The sequence below is a fragment of the Hakea prostrata genome, chromosome 6 (assembly GCF_041222555.1).
Source record: "Hakea prostrata isolate BN-2017 chromosome 6, UWA_Hpros_2, whole genome shotgun sequence".
NCBI lineage: Eukaryota > Viridiplantae > Streptophyta > Magnoliopsida > Proteales > Proteaceae > Hakea > Hakea prostrata.
Genome location: NC_142605.1, coordinates 35,359,357 through 35,376,555, shown reverse-complemented (window position 1 = coordinate 35,376,555; position 17,199 = coordinate 35,359,357). Strand labels below are relative to the sequence as shown.

The following is a 17,199-nucleotide window of genomic DNA, read 5'->3' as shown; positions in this document are numbered from 1 at the left end:
CTTTATAAATTTCCTTTACCATCAAGCTCAAGTTGTATAGTCAGTTCTCACCAATCCTGTAGTACTAGGTTCGAAGTGACCATAGCTTGTGCAATCGTAACCCTAGTTGTCCTCTAGCTAGGAGACATGGGGCATATGAATTTATGATTGTACTTCCTTCATATCTCTCCACTATACATTAGAAATGAGGCTTGCGTCTAAGCTCTGGCAAGGTGGATTAGAGGTAGATCAAAAGTCAATTCCCTCCTTAATATGTAGTGAAAAGATATAAGGAGAGCACGTTTCAAATCCCAACTCCCAACATTCCCTGTTGCAAAACTTTAACAAATAATTCCATTAGTCGTTGCAGAAATTACAATGTTAGACTTAGCTTAGAGTTCAAGGGAGTGTTACATTAGAATTCAAGCAAATCCTATATAATAATACTAAAAGGAAGTAAAACTTCTCCAACACTAGTTAATATATTACTAGCCCTTCACCCTTTAGGGTTTCTTTATCTTTATGAGTTTGTAATTTGTGTTCTTTAACACGTTAATTGTTCCTTTAAATTGAATAATACTCCTTTGATGGAGACACCTACAAACATGCCCTAGTTTCCCCATACAAACGTTCATCTAAGGGTGGGTTGACCCGCGGGTCCAACCTTGGTTTATGGATCGGACACAACTCCATTAAAGGCCACTCTTATGGCATACCAAAAAAATGGAGGGGAAAGTAAAAATGTTCTTCCCTATTGTTTCTCTGACTAAGAAATCCATAACCACATGCTCTTTAAACTAGCACGACAGATGCGAATTCCACTCCTTTGCAAACTGATTTTGTGGTTTTACTTAGTTTTTGTTTCTTTTACGATTTTGCACCATAAGAAAGTTGCAGGAAGTTTACGTTTGTTTTCCTTCTTTCTTGGCAATACCATAAGACTTCCAAGCTATTAATACTTTAAAAGAGCACCCAAAAACAGAGACAAGCTCATCAATTCCAAAAATGACAACAGGCAAATCTAATGGTTGCTTTCACCTCCTTCTCCTTCTTGTCACAGCAAGCTTTGTCATCGCAAATGGTGACACCCAGAAGGTAGTTTCTAGTTTTCTTTCCATTTGTGTTATTTTGATATTCTGTGTCACCTAATATAGAGACTTGGGCAGAATTTCTACATAGTTTACATGGGAGATCGACCAAGCTTGAGAGAACATGCAGTTCAGTCACATATAGATGCGCTCTCAGCAGTGAAAGGAAGGTGATAGATCATTCAAATCCTTCCAGTTCCTAGCTCTGAAACGTTTATTCATGAAAATCTGCTGATGGATTATTGTATATGAACATGATGACAGTGAAGCTGCAGATTCCATTATTCATAGCTACACTCATAGCTTCAGTGGGTTTGTTGCAAAGCTGACACCTGGTGAAGCCAATGACTTGTCAAGTGGGTGAACTTACTAGCCAGCCAAATGCTTTAGTTTCTGCTTAATTTCAAGTTTAGTCACCATTGAAGCTGATTTATGGGTTTGTTTCAGGTAGGGAAGGGGTGGTCTCTGTATTTCCTAATCGATATCACAAGCTTCTCACTACGAAATCATGGGATTTTCTTGGGTTTCCTTTGACGGTAGAAAGAAATTTAAAGATGGAAAGCAACATAATTGTGGGTTTACTAGATACTGGTAATTAACAGAGATTCATTATTTATCATTTCGAATTTTCTTTTTTTTTTTGGTTTATGTCTGCAAACAATTTTTGAATGGATGAACAGGGATAACACCGGATTCTGAGAGCTTCAGTGATAAGGGGTTAGGACCTCCACCCGCAAAATGGAAAGGAACTTGTCGCCGATATGCTAATTTCTCCGGCTGCAACAAGTAATGATTGATCTTGCAATACTTCTTCTTGATGATTGTTTCTTCTTTTACATTTTTTTTCTTATTAACTCAAGATTATGGCAGCAGCAGTCGATTCAGACAACCTAACCTGATAACGAGTTTCACCATTTGATGGAACTTTGGCAGTTCTATGGGTACTTGACTAGGCGCAAGAACTGAAAAAGTTTGCAGAAGATGGGTTAGAAGAAAATGTAGGCCACCCTATTTGTTTGCAACAGATGGGGTAGAAGAAAAAAATGTAGCTTGGGGGTGAGGGAGAAGAGAAAAAATAAAAGGAAAATGTGAACAAGTATTAGTGTGGATTTTACTTTTTGTCTTTTAACAATATTATAGACTGTGTTTGGGGTTTGCAAAAGATGGGGTGGAAGACAAAAAAACTTGTTGTCACGGTCACCCCAACAACTAAATCATTTACATTTTTGGGATTTAAAGGAAAAGTAAGAAAATTTGTTTTTTTCAAGAATTTTCCCACCCACCTTTATTCCAGCAATCAAACACAACCAATGGAATAATTGAATTAAATCCTTTAACCAATTTCATAATAGGATGACCTAATCTAGGACTGCGATAGAGTTGGGCTAGGTTGGACTTTTGCAATCCCAAGCCAAATCCTATATATTATAATCTAAGCTCATTCTCGCATTGACTCTAATTCAAGGCCAATGATTATTGTCATTGACCCTAAGCCCTATAGGGCCAAGGATTATTGTCCCTAATCCTTACAAGGTTAAGCTAAGCCCATTTCCACTTTGATTGGCCATGTCATTGGTCCTAATTGACCCTATATTTGGCCCTATCTTTGTCCATGTTCCTAATTATTAAGATCAAGCATCAGGATTAAATTAGGGCAAGGATTAGGGCCAAAATCAGGGCCAAAATTAAGGATAGGATCAGGACTAGGGTCAAGGCAAAAAACCAAGGACGGGTTGGGACAAGCTTGGCGGCCCAAAAAGTAATCCTAGGCCTGCCCTTGGTCCTAGTCAAGGCCAACATATTTTAGCTCTAATCTGCTCTTAAGGCGAAAATCTTGAGCCCAAGCCCTATTCGGGCTTAGGGCGGGTCAAGGCCAAACTTGCACCCCTATTTTAGTATCCATACATCAAATTGAATCTCATTAGTCACATAACACAATGAAACATTAATTTCATTGATTTTAGGATCTCGGAGCTTGAATTAATTGATATTTGATGGGTTCTTTGTGATTGGTTAGTTGTTTTTACGAATTTCGTGTGTTTGTAGCAAGATCATAGGAGCAAGATTCTTCAAGCTTGATGGAAACCCAGACCCAGATGACATATTATCACCAATCGATGTGGATGGCCATGGCACTCACACATCATCCACAGCTGCAGGAAATCTAGTAGATGGTGCCAGTCTTTTTGGCCTTGCTAAGGGTACTGCTCGTGGAGCTGTACCATCTGCGAGGATTGCAATGTACAAGGTTTGTTGGGAAAGCACTGGATGTTCAGATATGGACCTTCTGGCCGGATTCGATACGGCGATAGCAGACGGTGTCGATGTCATCTCCATTTCCATTGGAAGTGGAGGCATGGTTGGCTACTTAAATGACTCCATAGCGATCGGATCTTTCCATGCCATGAAGAAGGGGATCCTCACTACTGCCTCTGCCGGCAATAGTGGACCAATTGCTGGTACTGTAACAAATCATGCACCATGGCTTCTTACTGTTGGTGCAAGCGGCATGAATCGACAGTTTAGAAGCAGAGTCATGTTGGGCAATGGGAAAATAGTCTCTGTAAGTCTCTTACACCCTTTTTTGGCTCTATACCAAATTTTAGATTTTGAACAGTGCATTATCTAGGGTTCATAAAGGAAATTGGGTCTAAAGCCAATCAAAAGAAGCATGAGTTGATTGGATTACTTGTTAATAAACATTGCAGGGAATTGGAGTGAACAACTTCTCTCCAAAGCAACATCATTATCCACTCATCCTTGGGGCTGAAGCAGGTGACAGGTATGGAGTACTTTAGTTAGAGTTAGAACTCATTCACAGAGTGCTCTGCAAGTACCCATAACTCATTCACATTGGATTATAGGTATTGTATAGGTGATGACCTAGACCCTTCAAAGACGAAAGGAAAGATAGTCTACTGCGACCTGATGATGTGGGGTGTTGACTCTGCTGTTAAAAAAGTAGGTGGAGTTGGCACCATTGTGGAAAGTGACGAAAACACTGATACTGCCCTGATTTTCATGACACCAGGAACTGTAGTGACTTCAAGCACCGGCAGAATTGTCACTCATTACATAAACTCAACTAAGTAACTATTCAGACCTTATCGAATTAACAAATCTGAAAATTTACATGATTTTCATTTCATGGTATTTGTTGCTTGTTCTACAAATGCAGATCACCATCAGCAGTAATATATAGGACCCAAGAAGTAAATGTTTCGGCTCCGTTTGTGGCTTCTTTCTCATCTCGCGGACCTAATCCTGGATCCACCCACATTCTCAAGGTTACTAACTTGAAAAACTTTGATCATAGTTCTTTTTTGTGTCTAATGAGGCCACTAGATTGGACAAGCTTAGTTAGGTGGAATAGATTGAAGGACTTGATTCAACATGTTCCATCAGCTTCACAGCTTTTGGCGCATCATCAAGTACCTAACAGTTTTCGGATCTATCACTAAATCTTTACATTATTCAATTCCTCTTTTGTTTCACTTCTATTGTATTGCTTTGTTAACAATTTCATGTGTGTTTGCTTGAGAAAATAGCCGGACATTATTGCACCAGGGATCGATATCTTAGCTTCTTACACTCTGCTCAAATCCCAAACTGGACTTGAAGGTGATACCCAATATTCAAAATTCACGATTATGTCCGGCACATCCATGGCTTGCCCTCATGTTGCTGGTGTAGCTGCTTATATAAAGTCATTCCATCCCAAATGGTCACCTGCTGCTATCAAATCTGCCATTATTACCACGGGTAAGCTAATGAATATTATATATTAATCTGTTTGATTTTTTTTTTTGGTAAACAATCTGTTTGATTCTCATTTCTTATCATGACACCTCATGCAATTTTGTATATTCCATCCCTTATATAATGAATATTGAGACTTCATACAAAACACACAGATACATTGTATAAAATCTTGTATTTTATTTACATCATGAATTTATGCTTCGGTGGCTCCAATTTTGCAGCAAGGCAGCTAAGTTCTCATGCCAACAGTGATGCGGAGTTTGCATATGGTGCTGGCCAGGTGAACCCACGTCGAGCTTTGTACCCAGGTTTGGTATATGACATGGATCAGTTATCTTACACTCAGTTCCTTTGTCGTGAGGGCTACAATGGTTCTGGTTTGGCAATCTTGATTGGTTCAAAGAGTGTTAATTGTTCTTCTTTGCCTCCTGCAAAGGGAAGAGATGGTCTCAACTACCCAACCATGCAACTGACTACACCCATGAGCAGAGCTGAAACAACAGTAAACTTCAGGAGGAGAGTCACAAATGTAGGTCCTGCTGAGTCAGTTTACAATGCAACCATTAGAGCACCTGTAGGTGTTGAGATCACTGTGGAACCAGCAACTCTTAACTTTACTCGTGGTGTACAGAGTAGAAGCTTTAAAGTCATGGTGAAAGCCAAACGTATAGAAAATTTGCAAATAAGATCAGGTGAGCTAGTGTGGAGAAGCTCTCTTTACACTGTAAGAAGCCCCATTGTGATATATACTTCACATCAATCTCTAGATTAGAGTCTCTCTTTTCCTATCCTCATTTTTTTTAAAAAAATCAGTGGAATCTACTAGTGAACGAATATGTAATCACAGATCCACCCAAGAAAAAATATAAATGATCTCAGTTTCCTCATTTCAGTTTCACTAGATCTTTTGAATTGCATTACCTCACTTCCCACTTTCTCTAGACATTATATTAGTAATCAACTACTATAAAATATGGAAGTTAACTGCCAATTTAGAATTAATCAAAGAAATATCACTTGGGAGTCCAACACAAAGCTTAAACTACTAGGTGGAGATGAGCACTGCCTTATTTTTTTTGTTAAACAAAGAGCGGATGTAGTAGTGATGATCTTGTACTCTGACTAACATAATGTTTGGATTTTTGAGTTCGATTTATGCAAATATTAGCCCTATGAATTGCCAATGCAAGCACTGACTCTATCAATCCAGCCCCATCGGGATACTGCTTGATAATATATGAAAGAATAATATTTGTTTTCAATCGAAAAGAGAAGTAATAAATATGTTTATAGGCATTGACTTCAATTAATTCCGATTATAATTAATCCTATATCACGAGTTTGAGGATGTACACTTTTGCATTTTTTTTTCTTCTTTTAAAGATCTGAGGTCCATTTAGAGTAACTTGCACACACTTCAATTATATCAATTTAACTATTATATATAATTTAAATTCACGGCCAAAGAGTGAAGAGTTGAACTCTTACCTATCACTAAAAGGCATTGATCATTGCAAATTGAACAACCCCTTGATAGTAATATATTTTACATTTGTTAAATGTGAATACAACTACATTAATTCAATATCTAAAAATAAAAATTACATTATTTTCATCATATGTTTTTCGTTATAATATTAAATACAAAATCAGATGAAGTGAAAATTTTATCTAGCCAATTTAAACAAATATTTTAATGCAATCTTGCCAATTTTTATATTTGGATTCATATTTGGTCATATATTTTTCAAAAGGGAATTTTCTTGAGTTTATACCTTTTTCCTTGTGTCAACATAAATTGGTTGACAAAAAACTATTCAATTTTCATAGAAAGTAATGAATATCGCTAGTCATGCAACTTTACAAGTATACGGATCGAATAATACCGAGATTGAATGAGAACTATTAGACTTTTACCAAAAACAATCAAGAATAGTAAGTATCACCTTGAATGACTGGCCTTTTTGAAGATACGAGGAGTCAAACTCATCACTTTTCCTTAGGTAAAACCGTAAAAGTGCTTTGTGAACCTAAATGGAGTATAAAAGAAATTGTTTATATATTCTCATTAATTGACCTATATCATTCTGTAAAAACATTATATGTTTTTTTTCCTAGGCAACAACATTATATAATTTTACAATAATCTTTTAGTCAATTCACATTTTGTGAACAAATATTTGATTAATATTTTTCACCAATATGAAGAATGCTGTTTGGTCCTGTGGCTCTTCCAGACTATTTCCCAAGTCAAAATTACCGTTGTGCCCCAAATAAAATGAAAAATCCAAATGTAATTAATTACCATCGTCAGGAGAAAGAAAAAAAAAAAAAATTGGATTTGTGAATTTCCAGCCGCCAGGCGCCACCGCGCCAGCCTGGTGGTATTTAGCTTCTTCTCTCTCTCTCTCTCCCCATCACAGAAAGTCTTGAAGAGTTGGAAGGTCGTCTTCTAAATCCTGACTGTTTGGTGTGGTCTCTCTCTATCTCTCTTTTGGCAGATTCAAGAGTGTTTTTTCGTAATCATTTTGCAGATTCAAGTCAAATTCAACTTTGGTAGCCCAATAAATTGAGTACAAATCTTACCCTCTCTTAATTTATTCTCTCTTTCTTCAAATCGAAAAGCTTATTGGTGTTTACAGTTGACAATTCTTCTATCGTTAAGAAACACATTGCAGTTTTGTCTATTTAAATGTCAAATTCCAGTCTATATTGCTGTTCTAATCTCTTTAATTACCTTCATCTACCTCCTTATTCTGATTCATACCCATTTTCTGTATCGTCTTCTCCTCCTCATCCCTATCTGCATTCTTTATCCCCTTCATTTTCACACAAACAGCCTCCGCAGCCGCCGACGGCGGCATATCAAGTCAGTATACACGCTTAAACTACCATAAACCTCCTCTCCCTCCTCCGCCCCCTGTTGCCAATTTTCAAGGCGAGTCGTAGGATTATCAAGCCCACGGGAATCATCCCTACCCACCTCTTGAAAGTCATCGGATGAGCAATTCCAGTATCAATAGCTTTGCCGATTACCCACAACTGTTATAGTTCAGAATCTGCTGGTTTTGGGTCTGTTGCTTCATCTGTGTTTTAGTGAAGGAATTGGCAGTTTGTCCTAGTCCCATCCTTCAGTTTATCCTCCAATTGATGATCTCTTAGCTGCAATTCATATTTCTGATCATCAGCCCTCTGCCCCTCCAACAACATTGCCTTTGCCAGTATTGAATCCCCCCATTAGCAGAATTAGAGCCTAAGGTACAGGTAAAAGAACCAGGGTAATGGATGGTTTTTTTAGTCATTTGACTTCAAGCTTACATCATTCTCATTCAGGGTCCCAACATGATTCTCAATCCCCTTATGCCTATTCTTCATCATTTGATGGCTCACTTCATAGTCAGAGTTCATCTCAATCATTTAGAGTGTCTTTAAAAGTATTGCTGTTGCATGGGAATTTAGATATCCAGGTCCGGAGTGCAAAAAACCTTCCCAACATGGATACATTCCATGAAAGCTTACGGGACGTGTTAGGGAAGGTATCACTAGGTATTACCAAGAGAATGGAAGCGCACAGGAATAAGATAACCAGCGATCCATACGTCACAGTTTCAATTTCTAAAAGTGTTGTTGCTCGAACTTTTGTCATCAGTAACTGTGAGGACCCAGTTTGGATGCAAAATTTCAGTTTTCCAGTAGCACATTATGCTGCAGAAGTGTGCTTTCAAGTCAAAGACAGTGATGTTGTTGGTTCACAGCTAATAGGAGTTGTAAGCATCCCAGTGGAACAGATATACTCGGGAGCAACGGTGGAAGGATCCTTCCCAATACTCAGTGCTAATGGGAAGCCCGTCAAACCTGGAGCAGAATTGAGCCTTTCAATTCAGTATATTCCAATAGACAGATTAACTATTTACCATAATGGAGTTGGGTCAGGTCCTAACTATCCTGGTGTTCTTGGTACCTATTTTCCTCTTAGGGAGGGTGGAAAGGTTACACTTTATCAAGATGCCCATGTTCCTGATGGTTGTCTGCCAAACCTGAAGCTAGATCATGGAATGTGGTTAGAGCATGACAAGTGTTGGCACAGCATCTTTCATGCAATAAGTCAGGCTCGTCGTTTGATTTACATCACGGGGTGGTCAGTATTCCACGATATCAGACTCATCCGTGACATTTCTCATCCATCAGCCGGATCAAACAGTACCCTTGGGGATATTCTCAAGGCCAAGTCTCAAGAAGGTGTGAGAGTTCTGCTTCTTGTATGGGATGATCCTTATTCAAGGACTATCTTGGGCTTTGAAACGGTAAATAGTCACCAACTGTTCTCTTGACTGTAAATTTGAAACTTGTGTCCATGCTAGTTCTCTGAGTTCCAAATAGACATTCAAAATGTTGAGGTTCAAAGTTTATATATACCTTAATGATACTACAATCCTTTATGGAACCCAAATTCTTCACGGTAAAATTTTGCTTGATAAATCCTATCCTTAGGCATGAACTTTATTATTGTAATTGCAGGGTTTGGTTCTTATTCTTTTCATTTCTCTAAGTTTCTTTAAAAGTGGATTTTTTTTTAATTCTTGAGCAAAAATTTGTAGGGTGGAGCGATGCACACCCATGATGAAGAGACCAGGAATTTCTTTAAGCATTCTTCAGTTCAAGTTCTACTCTGCCCCCGGAATGCTGGGAAAAAACATAGCTGGGTCAAACAGCAGGTCAGGCATGGATGATTATCTTTATCTGAGTTTCAAATCCTACTTCATTGGAATCTGATGTTTCTAACTAGTTTAAATGGAAAATTAAAAATATGAGTGTTGAGTCTTTTTCTTTTCATGTTTCTGTTGGTGTTGGGGGGGGGTGTTTAGTACTTCAATGTTATTGTGTACATGTGCCATTTCATTGACTCTAACTACATATTAAACCTACATCAGCAATTAATAAATACAAAAGATATTTGCTGTCTAATCTGTTGGATTGGTAGACCTACTTAGGTCCCTCTTAGATTACCCAGTATGTTAGCTGAAATTTGAATTTCATTAGATTTTGGATATTTGAAGTTTTGAATGTTGGCAGACTTTTCTTATTGGAGATCATGTATTGACAGTCCTTTTAGATAGAGCACAATTTTTCATAGCTTTCTTTTCACATCAGCCTTTCTCTTATTAGTGAAGCAATATATAGGTCAAGTCAAAACTGATATACTTGTTAGAAGTTAGGTATTTCACTGACAGTATTGCATGGCTGGGTGATTCTTTTGTTGCTATATGATGGATAGATTTTTAGTTCTTTTCTTCATTGCCTCTTTTATATCTGGAACATTTTCATGTTTACAAGGGTAGAAACCACGAGGTCACTGTGTCACCCATTCTCAATGTTCGTTAAATTTCCCATGTTTCAGCTACCAATGATTTATCAATTTAAGTGCCCCTAATGTCTATCCCTGGTCTGATTTTGGCATAGGATTTGTAAAGTTATCTGTTGTTATATTCTGATGTGGTTTGTGTGGATGGGTCTGTACTTCTATGCCTAGTTTCCTGTAACCCAGGATCTTTTCATTTCCAATTTTTTTTCTTCCCTCTCTCTCTCTCTCTCTCTCTCTACTTGTTTCTTCTCTTTGGTAGCCGGAATTTACATTATGTGGTTATCCATTTTTTTGTTCTCAGGAAGTTGGAGCAATCTACACTCATCATCAGAAGACTGTGATTGTGGATGCTGATGCTGGTTATAATAAGAGAAAAATTATAGCTTTTGTTGGAGGACTTGATTTATGTGGTGGGCGGTATGATACTCCAAGTCATCCACTATTTAGGACACTACAAACTTTCCATAAGGATGACTACTATAATGGGAACTTCAAGGTAATCAGTCGCAGATGTTCTTCTGTGCTGTTGCATTTGAGTTATGGGACATCTTTATTTTTAAATTATTCAGAGGTTTCACATTTATGATTTGTTGATATTTCAGTTGAAACAAACAAGGCTAAGAGTTTTCCTTGGGCATATACCTATGGGAAGTCATTTCTTCTGTTCAGAAAAAAGGGTTGAACCCAGTGCTAAATGCTTCTGCACAAGCAGAGTCCACCCCCTGGGGTGGGGGTGGCAATTTTCCTACACAGCCTTACCCCAACAACTTTTGCTGAGAGGCTGTTACCTCAGGCTACAACTGTGATGTTGGAGAACTTTTGGAATATGAAACATTTCTGAAAAACTTAGGCTAATGTTTATGGAAGAGATTAGGGAAAATAACTTCAATCAACAACTACAATAAGTCTTTTTCCAAAAAAGTTGTTTATAGAAATTTCTCAGTCACTGGAGTTGCCCTTTTATGGTAGAAGCAAGGTTTCAAGTTTATTTTGCTTTATAGAAAGAAGGAGAAAGAAACAGTGGCTAGAATGTATAAAAGGCACTCTGGAGAAGTGTTGTGTAGTCACAGGTCATGCTTTGTAGTCCATTAAAGGCATAGAATAGGTATCAACCCTATTGATGGGTGTTTAGTTGGCAAAGTATTGATGCTTCCTCTTTTAGGTATCATATCAGTATGCATCAGATTATAGTATGGTACTTAAGACCTTGGGAGAAACATACAAGAAAGAAAGAGAATATATGGGAATAGAATAGCATGGCAAGGTTTCCTATTGGTAGCAGAGGGGAGAGACATGTGAGAGATAATATAGGGAGAGTGGAGATTGACCAACCAATGATGATGCAACACATGAATCTTGGGAATTTTTAAATAACCAAGATTGGATTTTTGTAGGAGGAGAGAAGAGGAGAGATGCAAGTTCAACTTTTTCTAAGAAAGAGGATAAGCTACAGAAACAGATTTCCAAGAAATAATAACGAGAGAAAGAACACTACCTCACTTTGTGCAGTGTGCTGCCCCATGCCCAGACACAGGGGTCTGAGAAATGGTTGCCATGCCTCCTTGGAATGGCAGAAATACCTGGGGGCACAGCGGCCATTTTTTGTCCCCGTGTCTGGGCATGGGGGCTGTCCACCTCACTTGCTCTGGTAGTGTTCTCTTTCCCATTATCTATAGATGAATTTCTGAAGCTTAATTTCAATTTTTTTCTAAGTGAAAAAGTACATTAAAAAGCTATTCTGTATTTTTGTGTAATAAGTATGCTATGTCTTATGATAGAAGGAACATATATCAATGAGACATGTAATATGGGTGGATGTATCGAATGTGCTTGCATCCTTTTCTTTGTGAGCACTGTTGTCAGTTAAAACAATTGAAATCTTGGTACAGATTATGTGAAGAAGATGTTTCTGTAAGATTATGGAGTAATGGATTTTAAGTTTGTGTTTCCTCTTCTTTGTCTACTTACATATCTTATTCTCTAAGCAGGGGCCTACTGTTGGTTGTCCAAGGCAACCATGGCATGATCTGCACTGCAAAATTGATGGTCCAGCAGCTTATGATGTTCTTACGAACTTTGAAGAGCGGTGGCATAAAGCTTCAAAACCCCGTGGGATTCACAAATTGAAAAAAACACATGAGGATGCTCTGCTCAGGTTAGAAAGAGTTCCTGACATCATTGGTGTGCTTGACACTCCTTGCCTAAGTAACAACGATCCAGAGACTTGGCATGTCCAGGTAAATTGGATTTTATTTTCGTTTTTGGTATTAGCTTTTGCGATATTTGCTTTGGTTTGAAAATTCCTTGTCTGTTTTGTTGGTTTCCCCAACAACCATAGGTTTTCCGTTCAATTGATTCTACTTCTGTAAAGGGCTTTCCGAAGGATCCAAAAGAGGCTATAAGCAAGGTCAGTGTTTTGTCAGATAGACTCTCTTTTTTTGTTTGGTGCATGCTGAGTTTCAATATATCATTTTGCATGATGACTAATTAACCCTCATGTCATGTTCAACAGAACTTGGTATGTGATAAAAAAGTGGTGATTGACATGAGCATACATACGGCATATGTGAAGGCCATCCGATCTGCCCAACATTTCATTTATATAGAGAACCAATACTTCCTGGGCTCTTCATTTAATTGGTCTCAACATAAAGACTTAGGTGAGGAATAATGACCTTTCTGGAACAAGGTTACCATTTGATTCAAGGTAATTAGTAGGTTAGCTATGGTGTCTTTTGCTATTACTGATCTTGCTGGTCTCACTTATAGGTGCAAACAATTTAATACCAATGGAAATTGCTCTAAAAATTGCCAATAAAATCAAAGCAAATGAGAGGTTCTCTGTCTACATAGTCATACCAATGTGGCCGGAGGGTGTTCCAACTAGTCCTACTACGCAGAGGATTCTTTATTGGCAGGTAGGTTTCCACTACTACTTAAAATCCTTAACTGTTGAAAATTTTATTTTGCTTCTAATTCTTGGTCTTCAAGATGATATATTTTCTTCGTTGGGTGAATAAAAGTATGTTATCAACAGCCCAAAAGGGAGGAAAACCCTGCCGGGGGGGGGTGTGCAGGCTAGGGATGCCTAGGAGTCAACAATGAAGAATCTAGGCCCCAGATAACAACAACGAGTCTGTTTTTTGGGGAGTCTATCAGTGGCTTTTGCACAGGCAGAAAGAGTTTGGAGCTAACATCCCTGCAGATGGCCTGCCAAATCTGGTCATGAGATTTGATTTGGTAGTCCATCTGTGTTACACTCCATCCAGATATGAGCTATGTGAGCACCCTAAATATCAGCTTTCTGGCTGCATTGGCTATAGAGGAACCTCAAAATAAGAGGTAACCATCAGCAATTCAGCACTCAGTCCTGAAGGGTTGAGCGCACCTACCATGGGGCCAGATAGAGGCAAGAGCTAAGGTCGAGATATTCTTGTTTTACAGTGCATGGACATGTGATCTTTTAAGGAATTATACTTTTAAGAATCCTGTTAGTTATATAGAGTTTCAGGGAAATTAGTCATCCAACAGTTGTAACGCATAATTCTGATGATGGCAATGCTTAGCACTCCATTTATAATGCCTCGACTCTGCTCCTGGGAATTCACCAGTCGAAGTTTATAGCTTGTGTATCCCTAAAAGGTCTTGATCTAATTATTCAAAATATGTAAATTTTACGAGCCTTAGTGGATGTCTGGAAAAAAGGTTTACCTCTTAGGTGATGTTTGGGAGGGCATTAGGCTTCCACAATTAGAGTGTCGAGGGGGGGGGGGAGGGGGGGGGAGGGGGCAAATGCACGCAGCCTTAAACCTGTGCTTTGCAGGAGAAGCTGATTTGAAGCTTTGAATCTACAACCAATAAGTTGCAATAATGCAGCTCAACTGTTGTGCCAAGGCTCACCTACTGTGACTTAGCTTTAATTAATAGAGACTCCTTGAAAGAGACTTTTCTTCATACTATAAGATGCCATTAACTTATTTCTGAGTCGTTAACACTGTTGCATCCATTACTATGCCACTTCTTTCTGAATGAAAGGAAAAGCAGAAAGCCCCACAAAATCAACACAAAATAGCTTTTTTGAGAAGGCTAAAAAGCACTCCCTGGTTGTACCGAAGTATTTGATTTGGATTTTGAAGCCTCTGGAGCCAATTTGGCACCCGACACCCAATTTTACCTTCAGTATGGAACTAGATTCAATTATCGATTTGTTAATGCCCACAAATAACTTGTCACAAAAAGTTTTCTATCGCTCATTGAGTCTGTCTCAGTTTCCCTTGCATATTATATCGCCTGCTTGGTTTGCAAATATTTTATTCCATGTTTTGCACCATAGATTTTTTCCCCCCATCTTCCTATTTCAATTAACTTATCATACTGAGAGTTCATCTCTAAATTGTCAGTCAAGGTGTTGGAGTGACTTGCTGGGAGATCTCTTTCCTATTATGTTTTGAATTCACCAATTGCAACTTTTTTTTTTTTTTTTTTTTTTTAAAGATTTTTTGAACTCTTTTTGAACTCTTTTTGAACTACATCTTATTTTGAATTTAAGAATGAGGAACCTCATGGCGTACAGCTCATTCTTTTAGTATTCTTTAACATTGACATGCTTGCATCATGAAAGCACTCTTTAGTCAGATAGGAAGTGAAGCAAAATAACTTTCATGGTAAAGTAAGATGAAATAAGTCAATGAAAGCGAGCGTTTGTTTCTTGCCAAAACTGTATTGAAGTCAAAATGTTTTGCACTTTTAATTGTTTTCATGGAAAAAATTGTCTTTTATTTCAGTTAATATCTTCAAAAGGGGCCCAGACATCAATTTGAGAATGGATAATAGTCTGCTCTTGGATTTTGACATTTTTTCACAGTCTAGAGACCTGGTACTTTTAAGTTCTATACCTCAATCATGTAAAAGTGCGTGATCATCCTTTTCAATACTGGTTATGTGAAACAATCTGATGCAATTCCTGGGATCGCTATAAGTGAACAAAATCTACAAATCTTCCATGTTCAATGCGCTGCTGTTTATTTAACACCTTCATCTAGTGTTAAATTGCCGTACACAATGCAGTTTTTGTCATTTGCACAAAAATTATTCCGAGTGATGTTAACTTGCAATTTGATGCATGTGATGTGTTTCTGTATGGACTAAAGAAGAAATTTTTTTTTCTTTTTCCAGTCAATCTAAAGAAGATTTATTACTGCAGAATAAGACGATGCAAATGATGTATGAAATAATTTACAAAGCTTTGGAAGAGGTTGAGCTTGAGAAGACTTATACACCAGAAGACTATTTAAATTTCTTCTGCCTTGGCAACCGTGAGGCTCTAGATGGGAATTACACCCCAGAAATACAAAGTCCAGTAGTTGCCAATAGTCCTCAGGTAAGTAAATATCTGAATCTCTTAATCTAATATTCCTCGTCTTTGAATTAATGCCTAATGCATCTGGGTAGCTTGTGGGGCCTAAAAAGTCTACTTATACCAATAGGTTTTTTGTTCAAGCCTCTTTGTTTACATTTTCTTCTTCTTCTTCTTTCTTTGTTCTTTTTCTGTTTTGGGTTTTTTTTTGGGTGGCAGGGGGGGGGGGGGGAGTTTTGGTTTGCAATTCCATTCCTCTTATTTCTTGACCATCAACTTAACTTACATGTATTATTCTGCTAGTGTTTATACCTACTTACTGCTTTTTGCCTCTTGGGTATGTCATGCAATTTTCTTCATTCCTGACTCAATGCTTGGAAACATGTTGATATAGGCATACTCCCAAAGAAGTCAACGATTCATGATATATGTTCATTCAAAGGGCATGATAGTTGATGATGAGTATGTAATCTTGGGGTCTGCAAACATCAATCAGCGATCCATGGAAGGCTCGAGAGATACTGAAATTGCAATGGGTGCCTACCAGCCTTTACATACATGGGGAAGACAAGGATCTAAACCATATGGACAGGTAAAATGGTTCAGATATGTTAGTCTCGACACTAGGCTGTGATACTGACAACACAGTGGAATCAAAAGAATTCAATTCTTTTGAAAAGTATATAGCTGATATATTGTTGGTATGGTTTCTGCCATTTTGCAGATTTATGGGTATAGAATGTCTCTGTGGGCAGAGCACATTGGAGATATTGAGGAATGTTTTAAACACGCAGAAAGCATTGAATGTGTTAGACGAATTAGGTCCCTGGGGGAGCAGAACTGGAGACAATTTGCTGCCGATGAGGTAACAGAGATGAGAGGACACCTCCTTAAGTACCCAGTCGAAGTTGACCGAACGGGCAAGGTGATGCCTCTTCCTGGACATGAATGTTTCCCAGATCTTGGAGGAACCATAGTGGGAAGCCTTGTGGGCCCTCAAGAAAATCTTACCATTTAATCCATGAATCAGTGTATGATTGCAGCAATAAACCTGCATAACTTACATAGGTTGTTTAATTGTAATTCCTGTATATGTTTGCTCCTCATTTTTGTTTTCAATCATACCAAATCCATTCTTTAAATGTGTACTTCATTTGATTTTAGAGCTAAATGTTTTATTATTGAATTGGGTGGAGTTTTGGAAATGCATATTATGTACATTTACGTTCATGGAGTAATTGAAGGATTAAATTCTTTGTGATGAATTAAACCTAAATTTACCAAACTAAGCTGAAAGGAACTAATCAAGAGCAGGGTAAGAGAACAGACACTTCTTCCTCAGGGGAAGTAGTTCAGTTACAGAGCAGAGATTATTAAAGCAGTAGGAAGTGCCCAACTAAGCCTCTCCAGGCCCAATAATTGCTCTTCAAAATAAAATAAAAAAGTTTTTTTTTTTTTTTTTTTTTTTTTAATTTGCCACTTAAGTTGGGCCCAAACTCTTGTTTACGTTTATAGATCAGGAATGGAGATCAATGGTTCCGATCAGAATAAATACTCTCCTCTTAGAAACTAAAGATTAGAAAATGGAAGGAATTTTGGCTTTTCTTTTGAAACCCTAAACTTGTATTCTCTCCTTCTCTACTCTCGCCCTC

The 17,199-nt window shown here is 38.0% G+C and overlaps 2 protein-coding genes across 2 annotated transcripts; both read left to right on the top strand.

The window, feature by feature from the left end:
* Window positions 1-714: 714 nt before the first annotated feature.
* XSP1 (xylem serine peptidase 1) lies at window positions 715-5,748 on the top strand. The gene is made up of 11 exons (XM_089158741.1): window positions 715-1,074; window positions 1,146-1,237; window positions 1,332-1,423; window positions 1,515-1,658; window positions 1,748-1,853; window positions 3,114-3,630; window positions 3,776-3,849; window positions 3,932-4,156; window positions 4,246-4,354; window positions 4,616-4,829; window positions 5,051-5,748. The coding sequence occupies exons 1-11, from the start codon at window positions 985-987 to the stop codon at window positions 5,599-5,601; spliced, it is 2,214 nt and encodes a 737-aa protein (XP_089014867.1). The 5' UTR covers window positions 715-984; the 3' UTR covers window positions 5,602-5,748.
* A 1,516-nt stretch (window positions 5,749-7,264) lies between these two features.
* On the top strand, window positions 7,265-16,888 carry LOC149013645 (phospholipase D beta 1-like). Its single transcript, XM_089158596.1, has 10 exons — window positions 7,265-9,133; window positions 9,428-9,544; window positions 10,493-10,687; window positions 12,180-12,428; window positions 12,530-12,598; window positions 12,704-12,851; window positions 12,961-13,109; window positions 15,395-15,571; window positions 15,942-16,139; window positions 16,272-16,888. Exons 1-10 carry the CDS (start codon window positions 8,111-8,113, stop codon window positions 16,563-16,565), a joined length of 2,619 nt encoding a protein of 872 aa, XP_089014722.1. The 5' UTR covers window positions 7,265-8,110; the 3' UTR covers window positions 16,566-16,888.
* Window positions 16,889-17,199: the final 311 nt, after the last annotated feature.